The sequence below is a fragment of the Pholcus phalangioides genome, unplaced genomic scaffold (assembly GCF_987345545.1).
Source record: "Pholcus phalangioides strain wild (caught in Gottingen) unplaced genomic scaffold, Ppha-v1.0 ptg000007l_1, whole genome shotgun sequence".
In the NCBI taxonomy this organism is placed as follows: domain Eukaryota; kingdom Metazoa; phylum Arthropoda; class Arachnida; order Araneae; family Pholcidae; genus Pholcus; species Pholcus phalangioides.
The window spans coordinates 16,510,671-16,526,915 of NW_028301600.1; the positions used below are offsets into that span (position 1 = coordinate 16,510,671).

Sequence of the window (16,245 nt, forward strand, 5' to 3'; positions counted from 1 at the left end):
GATCATTTTTGATTTTTCCATGCTATGAATTCACTAAAGAAGGGCCTGAGAAGATCCTAGTCCAAGGGCTCTACCCCAGGATGTGGGCCATAGGAGCTTAAATAGCCTCAGCTCCCAGGTTCTGGCATGTATGGCTCAAGAGCCGTGACAACCCTTATTTACCTTTTTTTTCACTGTAAATTCACCACAGAGGGGCCCATTTTAACCTGAATTAAGGGCCCGCCAAAGATCACAGCCCAGCAGGAGAGAACGAATTTATGAAGTTAAATAACAAAAAAAATGACAGTAAAAAAAAATAAACATTGACAATATCTTGAAAAATTTATCCTCAAGTTCGATAACAATAGTAAAATAATGCTTACCTTTTCTCTAAACGCTGTCTTCAGCGTTAACTATTTTAAAATTGCCTGCCTTCGCAGCTTGTAACTAACGCAGTGTCTTCCAAAATGGCTGTCTTTGTTGATGCTCACTGACAGGGAAGACGGGAGAGAGGGAAAACGTATGGGGAGGGCCTGTACCATTCTTGGTCATTGTCGGTCGTTATAAATAGCAAGTGCGACGTTATGATGGGCGAAAAATTAGGATTATTTCGTAAGAAACTAATATCGTACAAGATATTATCCTTCGAAACGAAATGCTGAAAAAATTGGGCATGAGGACCAGACTGTATAGTAGATCTTCAAAACTTATCAATTCAATCTTTTTTGAGAAGTGCATTGGTGTGACATTCACTGAGCCTGAGGATGTCACTTATAAACATTACCATCCATTTGTTTTGAAAAGCTCGTCGAAGGTGTTGTAGGTTTGGCAATGTGTATCAGAATTAATTGTGATGATGGAAAGTATGAAGCTAATCAGAAAAATTCCTACTCCATTGCAGAAAACAGAAATTATTTTCCAGAAGCTATTTTTTTTAAATTGAAATTAAGTCTTGATTTCTTGGCTTTTGATGAATGCATATTGCACCACTGCTGATGATTATTGCTTGGACCCATAACATTGGCCCTACCTTTCTGGCTATTTGGTTCCCATAAATGAAGAAAATTTCTTTATGGGTGTCTACTGGGTGCTCACATTTGAGGATATATATGACAGAGCGCACTTCACAATTGGTAGGATTCTAAATTGCTGCCTCCATTATTACTCGAGCCAGACTCAGAATAGTAATGAAAAAAGACCATGAGGGAAAAGCTAATGGATCATGGTCAAAGTCAGCATTGCCAACATATGTAATAATTCATTACTTTCCTGCCTATATGTTAGTTATCATTGTTTTCTGAACAACCCTTGCATATCAGGATTTCCAGCAAAATGTGTTTGATCATTTCCCTGCTTTTCTCACCAAAACTCAATAATGTCCCTAATTTCCCTAATCAGAAACTCTTGAAAAAAATATATATGCAATTCAAAATCTCGATCTTTCAAATTCTTTTAGGGTTAGTTTTTTCCCTTCACAGAATTTTCCCCTTGACTTATCAAATATTTGCTTATTTCCCTGACTTTTGTTAAATATTTTACATTTTTCCAGATCATTTTTCATTTTCCTGACTTTCCAGGTCCCTGCAAACCCTACATATGTACACTTGATATTTTTTCTTTTCTAATGAGTGATGATATTTTTATTTGGACTAATATCAATTTCATTTGATCAGATGTGAGATCAATGATAAGCACAATCAAATCAATTTTCGAATTGAAAATTTTTGATTTTGGAAAGTACTGAGAAGAAAAAAAAACTGTTGAAAAGAATGTGCGCATTCATTTTGAAGATGTTTAATGTGTTTGAACAGGTGAATGAAATACATATATGTACAGATTTATTACGACAGAAAATGATTTCATAGTCTAACGGAATTTACTTTTCTTATTTTGAACAAACGATATATCACGTCCATATCGTTTGAAACCCCTACTGGGATAATAATCACCACCAAAGTTGTCATGGTTTCCAAATCCACGTCCTCTTTGTTCAGCTCGACCTCCTCCTCTGCTGAAGCCTACACCTCTTCCTCTGCCGAAGCCACCTCTTCCTCTGCCAAAGCCAACACCTCCATCTCTTCTGCCATATCCAAATCCAAACCTTCCTCCAAAACCTGAAATCATAAGTAAATGTGAAAATCAATGAATATCAATAACAAAAACATATACAGTGTAGCTTCACTATGTAAGCATAATTCGTTCTGTAGAAGTGCTTATAATCCAAATCACTTGCATATCAAGCTGTCCCACAATCATCTCCCTTAGGCTAGGCAATCATAGATAAAGTGTAAGTTGTAGATTGATTAATTTTATATCATTGTATTCTTACTTATTTTATATTGAAGACTCAAGTATTTTTGGAATAATACAAAAGAGAAATTTCTGCTTACATTAACACAACAAAAAGGTGAGACTGTCTTTCATGGGATTGCGCCATAATTGGGCTCATGGGTCTTGCAAAGTGATTCATGTCAAACAGGGTTTAAGCTACAGTCGCATTTTTTGCAAAATGCGAAAGAAAATCGTAGAATGCGAAAAAAGTAGCAGCCACAAGCACAGCATTGCGTACAGGAGGTACGCAATGAGACGTCTAACCATGAATCATTACATTAGTATTGCAGCATTTTGCTAAAGCTTTCCCCCCCCCCCCTTTTCGCTTTTTTGTGAAAGGAATTTTTTATCCAGCTTAAACCCTGATGTCAAACAAAGGCCCTTAAAATATTGAAGGTTTTCATTAATGCAAATTTGCATACAATATTTTTTGAATTTTGTCTTTCATGAATCCAAACAATAAAAGGGTTCAAAAAGTTCTGAGGCCCAGCCCCTGAACTTGTTAAGATGGCCTTGCCTGCAGTGAGAAAAAGTGAACCATTGGATTTTCTTAGCAGTAATCATCTTGCAGCTTTCTTGTAATCTGAAGTTTCACTTTAATCAATAGTTATATATCCTTAAAGTAAGCTATACATATTGAAATCTCACTGGAAATATGGTAGTATATGTATATTACCATATACTATAATGGTAATTACTAAATATAGATATTATTAATGCAAATTTCATTGATTTTATTTAAATAAAGAGCCAAAAAAATTTTTAGAGCCACAAAAATTTGTGATTCTTTTTTGTATTTTAAACACGGGCAACCAGGGTTGTTTGGTTTAAACCATATTGATTTTAATCGCGATTTAAACCAAATGATTTTTTTTTATTTTAAAAATCACATAAATGTGGCCTAAATACAGGGGCAGCTTCCCTTGAAAATTTCAAGTCATTCATTTAATTCTTCAAATGGATTTGATACAAACTTAATACCATATAGTTTGTTATTTTAAATGAATTTGATAAATTAGAAAATAAATATTTTAGGAACCACTGATTAAAAAAAGTGTCTCGTAAAATACCGGTCAAATGATCAAGGCTCAGCAGTGCTTTCCATAGAGATAGCTCTGTATTCTTCTTGCCTATTTGGGCGCTTTCCGTGCTGAGTAGATATGAGATATATTCTAGTAGTAGATACACAAGAGAAAGGGAGATGGTTGGCACAGGTTATTACGCTCATTTTGGACATGCTGATAACTGTGCCCCAGATGGTGATGCCATCTATCTTCTAAAGCTGCTGTATCTTTTAAATTAGAATATATTTGAATAATATATATATATATTTATTTATTTATAACTTTATCATTAGAATTTTATACACCTTTTAAATTAGAATCTAATATTGGAAGAAGAGTATGAATTTTCAAAATTTCCAAAAAATCATTGTAACTGTCAAACTTAAATGATGATTTTAGATGTTAAGGTATTGATTAGGCTCACTGCATAAATTATTTACGTTAATGTTGCATTGATAGAGCATTATTATTTTTGTACTGCATAGATACAGATAATGTGAAAAATATTTGATAAACAAAAATAAGTTTTCAATGCAGTTCAATACTTTACTAATTATAAATTGCAAATACTTAACCACATATTTTCACTAATAGATGGCAGTATATTTTTGAAATCTGTGCCCCCCCCCCCCCGCAAAATATTTGACCATGACCACCACTGCTTAAATATAATTTTTTCCCTTGTAAAAATATCATATCAAGTTCCTTGTAAGCCAAAATTGTTCATCTTTACTGTGTTTTCTAACCTTGGGGCACATTCTGATGGCAAATCTTTAAGTAGTATAAGTGATTTTTCAAATAACTGTACAAAAGTGGCCTGAATATATATATATATATATATATTTTCATATGAATTATGTTAGTTCATTAAAAGTTATAAACAGTAGCCAGAATTTCTCATTCTTATCACTTCTTCTAACCTTAGGCTACATTGTGACACTCTATTTTTAGCAAGTGTATGAATGAGAATTGCATCACACATTTTATATGTAGTGTGTGGTGTATTATTTCATACTTTTTTTCATAAAGAAGCAACAACTGATTTCATCATTATTACCTGCTAGAGGCCTCATATAATTCAATAAAGACACCAGTTGCCCCTAAAGACTAGTACAGGGTAGTTCCTTACCTCACAGACATTTTCATTTTCTTTCCATAAGAAACAGCACATCTCGTACTGTATATATCACTACCAGGCTTAGTATTCAATATTTTTTTTATACTTTCAAACCATTAACCCCCCACCCCCACTCCAGTTAATTAAGGTACTGTACTTTAACAAGTGATTTGCAAAAAATAATCAGCTATGCACGGGATGATTATTAGGGCTAAGATTTTTATGACCTAAAAGCACAATGTCTTTATATGGATTGGTTAAAAGATGAAGTTTTTTAAGCAATCCATGATGACATTGTGTTTTTAGGTAATAAAAATCCTAGCCCTAATGATTATAATTAAAGTTCTAATTCCAAAATGCTGTAAAATAAGGAACACTAGTCAGAATTTGAAAAATTTCATGAATACTCCTGAAGCAATGGAATTTTTACAGCAAAAAAAAAACTTGAAAATGTAGTGATAGATGACACTGTATTTTGCCAGCAGTATAATGTTTTTTGCACAACCACATCATGTCGGCATTTCAACAGCATCATTGTGTGGGCAGCACAACTTTTATTAAGATGTGCATTGCAACAACAGTGAAGCAGCTGCTGACAAACAATTTTGGGAATAAAAGAATCACACAACACCTGGCCAACGTGTTTACCTGACCTCAACCCTTTTAGCTTTGCAAGATACCTCAAGAACGTTGTGTACAGTGGTCGAATATAAAACTTGGCTGAATTGAAAGCACATCTACAGCATTTAAATGCCATACTCAGATCTTTGTTGAACAAGCATTTTTGCTCCTCCACCTTGTAGCAGAATACAGTGGACAACATACTGAACATTTCTTGTGTAAGTTGTTGTTTGTTTAATGACTTCATTTTTGTGATGGTTGACACAAATTATAGAATCATCTGATGTGAATTAAATTGTCATTCGCTTTGACTGGCTGTCATTTCTATTTTCCTACAAAAATTTCCAACATGATAGATGAGCACAGCATCATCTATTTTACATTTGTAATTTTTTTCCCGCCAAACATAATTCCATTGCATCAGGAATATTTATGCAAATTTTCAGGTCATTCCGACCAGTGGTTCTTATTTTACAACATTTTGAAATCTGAACTTCAATTGTAATCACCATTTATATCATAAATCATCACTAATTAATCTGCATTAACTATGCTTCATCAAACACATTTTGTATTTGTACTTAGTTTTTATCAGTTTTTGCATAATAGCTTTCTAACAAAGCATATTGAAATTAACTGGAGAAAACATATCTAACTTCTTTTTTGGTGAATAATAACATTAACAATTTTCAAACACAAAATAATTCCTCATGTTAAGCTACAAAATAATTAAATTGCAAAAGTCAATTTTTGTTAAAATGTAACATGGAAATAGTGTTAATTATATTAATAATTATATTATATTTTAATTAATTATTGAAAGTTTGAATGGTTTTTCAGGAATATTGTTTTTAATGTAAATAGCATTTAAACTAAAAAAACCCAGTGTTTTTTACGAACCCTGCAGTCAATACTTGAACTTACGATGGCCCAGCTTAGCCCATGTGACTGTTATTTATTTTCTACCTATATTTGGCTTTTCTTCAAAGATCAATTTATCACCTCAGAAATCAAAATATTCTTATTTAAAATTTCATAATGCTAAGCAATTACATGAATACATACCCCGACTACCACCCCTTCCATGGCCATATTCTTTTAATGCACCAGGTGGTTTCGGCAAGAAACGAGCAATGGGTCGCAGTTTAGCTGGATCAATATAAATCTGGTAAAATTAGAGGAAAGCATAGCTTAATATTCATACATCATGATTTAATTTTTAAGAATATTGAACCAAAGATGAAACACATTGGTTTGATGAATTTTGGGTAAAAGTTATTTGTATTCATATGCAGCAGAGAAAGCTATCTAATGAATATAGTGAACAAAGAGAGTATTGTGATTAGAAAACTCAATTATAGAGTTCACTCAAGAGTATAAAGAACTCCTTAACCAATATGCCCTCTTCAAAGTTTTTTTTACCTGCACAGACCTGTTGTTAATCTGTGTACAATATTTTGACGTCTGTGGGGAATGACAAAACAACATTCTTCTGCATACAATGAAGTGAATTTCTTCTGCATGGCAGAAACTTTGTGTGCACAGAAGCGTTTTCAGTCATGTGCAGATGCGTGCACACACAGCTTAGAGGGAACCTTGTCCTTAATCAGATTTTGAATCAAAACTGTCAAAATAATATTAAAACAAGTGAAATAAAATCATTGTATTAATCATTGCTCAGTTTGATAGATTTTAAAAACCCTCCCACAAATGTTTATTATTTAAAAAATTAAAAAAATTACAAAATACAGTGGTACCTGGAATAGGTCTTGATTTAGGAGCAATCCAAGCTATGAGCAGAAAATATTCACAAAAAAGCTTCAACTTGGGATCAAATACTCAAACAAATAAAATTTTTAAGATTCATTGAAAGACTGGTTATTTGTTTAGATGAAGATTACAAGGAAGAAAATTCACCACTGCCCCATGGGGACTTGAACCCCGGTCTCTCACTTGCTGGATGAGTGCTCTACCATCTAAGCTATGGAAGCAGATAGAATATCTTCCTCGTAATCTTCATCTCCACTAATAACCAGTCTTTCAATGAATCTTGTAACAAGTGGAGAGGACATTTCTATATGCAAATAAAATTTTTCATGATTCAAGTAACTTTCAGCAACAAATCAAATCACTACATAAGCGAAAAATCACATATTGGTGAAAATGAGAAGAGGAAAAACAAACAGACGAAGTTTGTTAACATTGTCTATGGATCAAAAGTAAGCTGAAATAAATGAGATGCGATGATTAGAAACCTAAAATTTGTTTTAGAAATAATATGCTTGAACTGGAAAATCATATTGCATACAAAAAAGCATTATGCATATGAGCAAAAAAGAAACCTTACAAAAACATACCTTTTCGTTCTTCATAAAAGAAGCTGCTTTAACATCTGGAGAAGGCTTTACAGACACAGACTAATATCTAGTTAAGTAACAAAAAATATTATATTGGCATTTAAAAATAATAAAAGGTACACCGAGGTAAGTAGAACAGCCAATTTCACTAGTGCAAATTGGAGATATAAAATGGAGATACATAATTGGAGAATAACCAAAATTTTCTAATCTTTTACCTATTCAGTAAGAATCAACTGTAAAGCACAGGTTATTTTTGTCTTGTTCTTCCTGTTTTACACAAGAACAAAAGTTTTTTTGTATACAACAGTTGATACTCTCATCATTATTTTTATCACTATGGATCAATGGATTGACTGTATATCATTTGTCTTTTTCTCTGTGATGTGTATTGCTGCCTCCCATGATTTTCACACATCAGTCTAGTGCAGAGTTTCTCAACCCATGGTATGCAGACAGACTTGATAATTCTAATTGAATGAGAAATTATTAAATTGCTGTAATTGATATAACAACTTTATGAGTTCAAATAAAAAATTAGACCTTCATATACTTGGGGTCAACTTACCTCATCGAGAAAAAATATGGGAATGGCGATTCTAAATATGGGATATCATTAATTGTAGCCAAAAAATACAATTTTGGACAAATTTGCCAACATGTGCTAAAATTGCAGAAGGGCGAAGAAACAAAATGCTTTTACAAATAACAATAAACAAAAATGTATTTCATGAAAAAATTTGTCCGTCATGGACTATATTTCAATGACCAGATATATTAGTGACTATATTTTGTTGAGAAAGTATGGAAAATTGGGATCTTGATAGGCAAATTATGGGACATCACTATCTATTACCAAAACCGTTACAATAAGTCAAAAAAGTCTCTAAATAAGTCAGATTAGTCTCTTGCTAAAATTAATGAAAAACAAACTTTCAATATAAATTATTGGTGAGAAATGAAGGACTACTAGAAATCACAGTGAACTGAAATGTGGAACATCAGAAAAAATGTTTAACATGATAAATATATGAGATGAGAATTCTCAAAAATTATAGTCATAATAATCATAATATAAATTATGTTATGTAAACTATCTTCAATCACAATTTTAATAAAGATTACAAGTTCATATAAGCTTCATTGAAAAAAAGTGGGACAATTGTGTAAAGAAAGTCAGAGCAAACAAAAATACACGAAAATACAAGCATATCCCATAAAATACTAGACATGTGTGGTCCCTCAAACTGATTCAGATATTTTATTGGTTCTTGGGTACAGAAAGGTTCAGAAACACTGGCCTAGTGTACAGAAAAAAAACTATTCAATAAATAACTCTCCCCTTGTTTCGTCTGTTTGAGATAGGTGAAAAAGTATTTTTATTTACAGAAAAAAAAATCAAGTCTCAAGAGTTTTTTTTTTACTCCACCCCTTTTACATATATCAAAAATGTGATCCAAACAAGTACATAAGTTTTCTCTTTAACCAATTTGCATAAGCAGGGGAGGGGGAGATTGAGATTGCAGGGTTACCCTTGAGCCGAGATTATAGTATTATTTTGCAGAAAAAAATACATTGAATCCCCTTCCCTTCTTGAGAAAATCCTGCATACACCTATGTTTCAACCTTTGTTAGAGATAAAATGACAATGGTCAGGTTGGTTGCATCCACAATAGAAGTAATTTGAGAAGTATGTCTAGGAACTCATTCAAAAAGAATCCATGTTAAAAAAAAAAATGTGCTTATACAAAGGGAGGTTTTCCTACCAAAAAAGAGGTGACGCCCAATCAATGTAATTACAAAAATAACAAGTATTTTTAGTAGAATTGTACTTATGTTTATTATGTTTCACAATATTGATCACTAATTATCAGAGTCAATTTTAACAATTATTTTTTTTCAGAAATTAAACTTTTATTATGGTAATAGGGCTTCATTAATTAAAGATTTGAGGCTGCAAACTGTGGCTGATTCACGTAACCCAGCTTCATTAGGAGGTGGAACTGGCAGACGACTTGAGGTTATGGTATCTTTGTTGCTCTTTGTGTAGGACATCCACGCCAAGCTAGGAGTCAAGTTGAATTCTTCGGGGGAACTTGATGGGTCAAGGTAAGAAGTTATTACAGGGCTTTACAGTACCATATCACACATCAACTGAAAAGGATACATAGTCATGCGTAGAACCGAATATTTCATCAATTTTTCCAATCATCTTTTTATTTTCCAGATAAACTGGAGCATTGAAGAATGGAACATCCTCGATAACAACTTTACAAATCAAGTCATCTTCAAACGGATGACAGAAATATCCTAGCTCTATGTCATACATGCAGAAAATATTAAACATTAATTTTTTTTAATTGGTGATATACATACATGCATAAACTATTAAGAATTAAAAATTGCAGTTACAACAACAATCAATGACATATTGAATGCTTGAATATAAAAGCTTTACTTGTAATTTAACTGCTTTCATACCTTCACAAATCGAGTGAAACAATTTGTAACTAATTAGTTTTGATTTGAAAATGAAGACAGACTTAGTCTCTGAAGATATTTGATCTACATAAGAACTATTATAAAACTACACATGCACCTTGTAGACATTCCTCTGAGGAATTGTGAATGAAATTGGTTATACATGACAAAAAAGTATTGTATTTATTATGCATTACTTAATACAAACATGAATGTTAATTAATAATGTATAATAATAACACGCCTCTTAATATAAACATAGGACTGAGATTGAAGTTCTAACTATCTTGTGGCATGCACACCTCATCTTTAGATATTTTAGTGATACTTTAAAGTATTGTTACACAACAGACTAGAGGATCAGACAGCTTCTTTTGGCTGTTTTGCATCATCTTGTCTAGCATGAAACTTTTCAATGTATCCACAAATTGTTTGAAAAACAGTTTCTCATCTTTTCCATTTGAGGAAGGGTTTTTCCAAAATTATTGAAACCTAAGATCAATGCGCCCTCTAACATTGCATAGACCTATAGTTAATCTGTGCACATAATTTTAACACTTGCACAGAATGACAAAACAATGTAGTATCATTTGTAATATTGTGAATCTCTTCTGCACCACAGAACTACTACGTGTGTGTGTGGAAGCAGTTTTAGACACATACAGCTTTGAGCAAACATCGCCTAAGATGCTCATCATTGAGATGTCCAAAATTAGTAAGTCAAGTCAATTTCATTCCAACAAATATGCATGTGTGTTCAATATGAGAGATACCCAGAGCAATTATAGAAATTTGGGAAGGAAGAGGGATAAGAATAGGAAAAAAAACCCAGAAAATAAATCAGCAACTTACCTGTAATTGTTTCTGGAGGTCCAAGATCATAACTTTTTTGGCTGCCATCATATCCTTCCCCAAAGCTACTGTGGCCTCTGCGGCCTCTGCCAAAGTCACCACGACCTCCGCCAAAGCCACCACGCCGTCCACCGAAGCTACCACGGCCTGCACCAAAACTACCACAGCCTCCACCAAAGCTACCACGGCCTCCACTAAAGCCACCATGGCCTCTTCCCCTTTCAAAGTATCTGTCACCAAAACTTCTTCCTCGTCTCCTATTTCTAAATTCTCTGGACATCTATAAGTGTAAAAAAAAAATTAGCAATAGCTCATTCTTTTCTCCATTTTAGTTTTTTCTGTTATCTGTTGTTTGCATAAATAATTGACAATCAATAAAGTCACTGCAATTAATTCACAATAGGAAAATGACATCCATAGCATACAGAAAATGGACAGGACAACTCTCTATTGCCAGAAACAAAACTAAAACTTTCCAAGAGAAGGGAGTCTCTGCCAGAAATATTTTGGATTACTATAAATTATGGAAACAAAAATAACTACAGTACACTCTCACTAATCTTCCACATATCACACCAAAACTAAGCTGGATTACCAGTCATTGGATTACTAGGATGTAGTTGAAAAAATCCATTTACATAATAATAAGTATTTCTGTACACTGACATGCAGAGACATGGTTTCTCTCATTTACATAAATTATTTTGCAAACTTGTATTGTTTAGTAAGAGACAACTCCAGGTTATGGTGTAACAGGGAGTTATCTCTAATAGGGTTGCCAATAAATAGAATAGCTTACCTTTGGGGGGTCATGAATTAATTCTAACACAATTTTCATGTTTAAAAGAGAAGCACGATAAACATATTGGGGTAAAGAGAGATAGATGGCCTTTTTTCAGCCCAAGATATCAAGGAAACATTTTATTTTCTGGATATTATGCTGAGGTGAACTCGGAAAGAAAAATCATCTTGTCTCCACTGAGACTTGAACCCAGGCCCTCTTGCATACCAGACTTTTCTTTCTGAGTTCACCTCAGCATAATATCCAGAAAATAAAATGTTTCCTTGATATTGGGGTAAATTGAGAAGTTATCCCTACTGAAGACAACCATAATCTTTTTTATGGGCAGTGTATCATATATTATTACTTATTAGGTTTTTCCCCGTGATATATACTCTTATATTGGGTTGCTGTATTTTAACTATATTTGACATCCATATTTTTTATGGGCATCTTTTTTCAGCTACCTCATTGGGCAATTTGCCTATTGCGGCCATTGCATTTATACTTGTATAAGTGTTCCTTTACAGCAGAGCTTGACAAATTGCAGGTGCAGGTTGCCATGGCAACTAAAAAATCAGTGTTGACACCTAAACTTTTCTATGTGTGATGGATAAATTTAGACAGAATATTTCAGAAGTTATATAAACATTTCTATCCTAATGGATAAAGGTCACCAGGCCCCAGAAAAGCCTAGAAAATATATTTTTGTATTTTTTTTGAAAAAATATATGCTTGGTTATTGGGAAATTTGATTAGTGCCCATACAGGCATACATAGGATTTTCTCAAGGGAAGGGGTTTCATAGTTTTTTTCTGTGATAATTTGCTGAGAAAAATATGTTAATTTATATGTTATAATTTGTTATTGTTCTGTTATTTTGGACATAAATGATTTTTCATTTAGTCTAGAACAGTGTATTCATTGTTTCCTTTTCATTGTTTCATCTGTTTTTTTATATGGCATCCTTTTGCCTTTAGCGATTTATCACAATCATTATTTTCTCACTAAAACAAAATGTCACCAAAATGGGATTATATTGTTCTCAACAGAACTTCAGTTCACAAGCATAATTCGTTCCGCAAATGTGTTTGTATTCCAAAACCCTCCTATCAAAACAAGAGATAATGTGAACTCAAAAATATTTCATCTCACATACCGCACATCTCCTTCACATCAGCCACGACTTTTTTTCTTAAGATGAAGCGCACGTTGATTTATTGTATTTTTACTTATATTGAAGGCTTGAATATTTTTGGAATAATACAAAAGAGCACAGCAGCTTGCTTCACTTTGAAATTCCTGTTAACATCAATGTACAGCAAGAGAGTGTCTGAGAGAGACTGTCAAGAGAGTGAGCCTGTCTTTCATAGGTTTGTGCCAAGAAAGCCATTCCTGTAGTCAGGGGCGGCTTAAGTGAGGGTGCAAGGGGTGCGGTGCACCCGGGCAGCAGGTTGTTAGGGGCAGCATTTTGGACTTTCGTTGGACACAAAATTTAAAAAAAATTTCCAACAGTAAAAATTCGCATATAGTCACATTGACAACGAAGGTGTTGAGGTAACTTGAGAAAAAAGATAGGGCCCGGGACAGTATTACCAAAAATAAAAATGCACTCTCTCACAAGAGGCTCAAATAACGCAAAGGAAATAATTCGTCTTCTCACTTACCCAGTCCCTGAAGCATCAAAAACGCCTTTGAAATAAATTGCTTAATAAAAATTTGTACAAAAATTTCCACAAAAATTGCCCTAAAAATTTATACAAAACCAGGCAAAGTTTCTTATTTTTGTGTTAATAAAAATTGTCTCGTTATGCATTAACTTTACAGGATAAGTAAGTGTAAGTAATGGTGGCTCATCAGTAAGTGCTGTTCTGTAAATTATCTGGTATAATCAAGAATGATAAAATAACGAGAGAAAAAAGACACAACAGCTCTGCTTCAAAAACGGGACGTATGGTCACCCATATTTTCTCGGTGGAGAATTGTGTGCGGCTTTCTCCTAAAGACAAAATAGGTTTATCCCAAGGTCTCCTAGGATACAGCTCTGTCAGCCTCCCGTCTTTAGGGGCAGCACATAGCTTGAGCTGCCCCTGCCTGTAGTCAATGGCATCTTAACAAATAAGCCCTCAGTCAAACAAGGGCCTAAGCTATTGGAGGTTTTTATTAGTAAGTATATATGTGGGTGTACCATTTTTTTTATTCAGTCTTTCATTAAAATAATAAAAGCAGTAGTTCCAAAGAATGTTTTTTTTCTGTCCCCAGAATTTGTTAAAAGAAATGTGATCATGAGACACCCAAACTCGATGGACAACACAGCCTCATCTTTAAATAAGATGAGGGCCGCAATTAAGGGAGGACAGTAGGGTTACGGCACAGTATAGGAGGACAGTTTTATTATATAACGTAAAGAAAAAGGGTTTTTCCTTTACAAAATTCGACCCCTAAGGGGGTCATAAGGGGTTCAAAGGTTATACAGAAAAATCATGCCAAGCCGAAACTGCTGGAGCAATATTAATGAAATTTAGTCTGTGGTTTTATTTTATGACCTAAAGACTCACTAAGAAGGGGTTTTACAAAATTCGACTTTTAAGGGGATTGAAATGCTATACAGAGAAATCATGCTGAGTGAAAACCCCTGAAACTATAAATTTGAAATTTGGTCCGTATCTTCATTTTATGATGCAGATTCGCTAAGAGAAGGGATTTCTCAAAATTCACTCCCTAAAAAATCTCAAGAAAGAATTTTCAGATTATGAGCAAAGCCGCAGGTTGACAGCTAGTTTTTTTTTTAAATGCTCATATTACTGAAAATTGCTTATGTGTTTGTAAATTATGTTTCCTTTTGCTTAAATGCATTATTTTCAAAGCTAGTATGGATATAACAAAATTCACATATAATTAACAAATTCACTGTTTTTTTTGGACTGTATAAACAGGCACATAAATCAATATCTCCAGCTCATCACGACGCACACTGCTGTATGGTTCTTATTTTTCATTTTCTTTACAATCACAGCATGTCACGCTATTTCATTTTAATCAAATCCCTAAATTATAGCCTATTTATATTTTTTTATATGCATTAGTTATCTACACTGGCGACTACATGATAAACATTAACGAATAAATAGTTACCTTCGGTTTCGCCGGTTGATAGCGTATGTGTAAATCGAAACTAAACTAATTAATGATACAAAATTATTGTAATAGATAAATGACAACATAGAAGTAGAAAGAGTTTGATGCAATCACTAGAAAGCACCCAATTTCGTATCTTAATTAATTAATTATATTAAAAAAAATATCAAAATCACCACCCACTCTCCATCTGTCACATATTTGACCACAAATCTCATTGACAAACCCCGCTAAAAAACGATTTCCAGTCATAGTATTTGATTGATTCTATATTTTATTTTGAAAACATAAAGTGAAATGTTCATACCTTATCGATTCGTTAATTCCACTAATTGATAAACATCTGAGAACGAAAACTACTTTTTTCGAAAAAATTTGAACGCGCTATAACAAGTATGTGACGCAACAGTTGTTTATTTGAGACAGCACGGGGAAGAAAAAAACAAACAAGAGAAACAGCAAATTATTTTACAAAATTTATGAAAAGCCAAATTTATCAGAGGAAAAAAAGTTATCGACTATATTCATATAAATTTACTGTTCAACTGATGAATCAATCTGTTTGTTTTTTTGAGGGACATACTGTGTTGTAGGACCATATGTCTTCCGGAAAAAAGCGGGACATCGTAACAGTTGACGAAGGTATGAAGTGTACTGATCTTTTCAAAACTGGTTTGAGGAAATTTTTTCATAACTAATTCAATAAAATTTTTTCATAACTAATTCAAAAAATTTCACTTCATTAATTTTTCCTGTCAACAAATTCCATTGTTTTATCACTTGGTTGTAGGGTGATCATACTTCCGGTAGTTTCCTAGACTGTCCCGGTTTTTCCTGTTTTTCTGGCTGTCAGGACTTTTTTGCAAAAATGTCCCGGTTTTTCCCATTTTTTAAACTGAGTTCACTTGAATTCGTTACTTCCATCAAAAATGTTGATACAGGTAATTTTCATAACTCATTTACTATATGAGTTTGACGAGTTGCCATTATTTTTTCTGACATATATTTATATATATTCCTTCTTACACTTCAAGTATCTTACTAGCACACCATATGGAGTTCCAAAAATTGAGTTTTAGTTCTGCTTTTTCTCCTGGCACGAGGAAGGCCTCTTATTAGCTCTCTATCAACTTTAACTATATCTAAATATAGTAGGGCAGTGGTTTTCAAACTTTTGTCAGCCACGGCTCCCTTGCCTAGTTCATGGTTCATGTGCGGGTCCCTACAATAGTTTAGTGGATATTTTCACTTATAAAAAACCACTTCAAAGCATAAATAGTCACACAAATGAATGTCTCTAACTCGCCGCGACGCCCTTGACAAAGGTTGACGACGTCCCTAAGGCTAGGCGCAGATTGAGCCACGTGCGTTCGCGAGTGGGCCAGACCAACACTAGCTAAAGCTAGCTGAGCTGGTGTAGGCTAAGGTGACTGTATAAGGAGGGGGCTTTATTCTAGAGACTATAGTGTAGGCTATAGCCTCTTGAATAGGGATTTTCCATCACTGTTACAACTGCCCTTGCTT

General features: G+C 33.6%; 1 protein-coding gene across 1 annotated transcript; it reads right to left on the reverse strand.

Annotated features, from left to right (window-relative positions):
• Positions 1-1,757: 1,757 nt before the first annotated feature.
• LOC149084987 (uncharacterized) lies at positions 1,758-15,137 on the reverse strand. Its single transcript, XM_089232731.1, has 6 exons — positions 15,029-15,137; positions 10,803-11,082; positions 9,637-9,785; positions 7,470-7,529; positions 6,178-6,277; positions 1,758-2,093 (listed from the first exon to the last, which is right to left on the reverse strand). The coding sequence occupies exons 2-6, from the start codon at positions 11,080-11,082 to the stop codon at positions 1,846-1,848; spliced, it is 837 nt and encodes a 278-aa protein (XP_089088857.1). The 5' UTR covers positions 15,029-15,137; the 3' UTR covers positions 1,758-1,845.
• Positions 15,138-16,245: the final 1,108 nt, after the last annotated feature.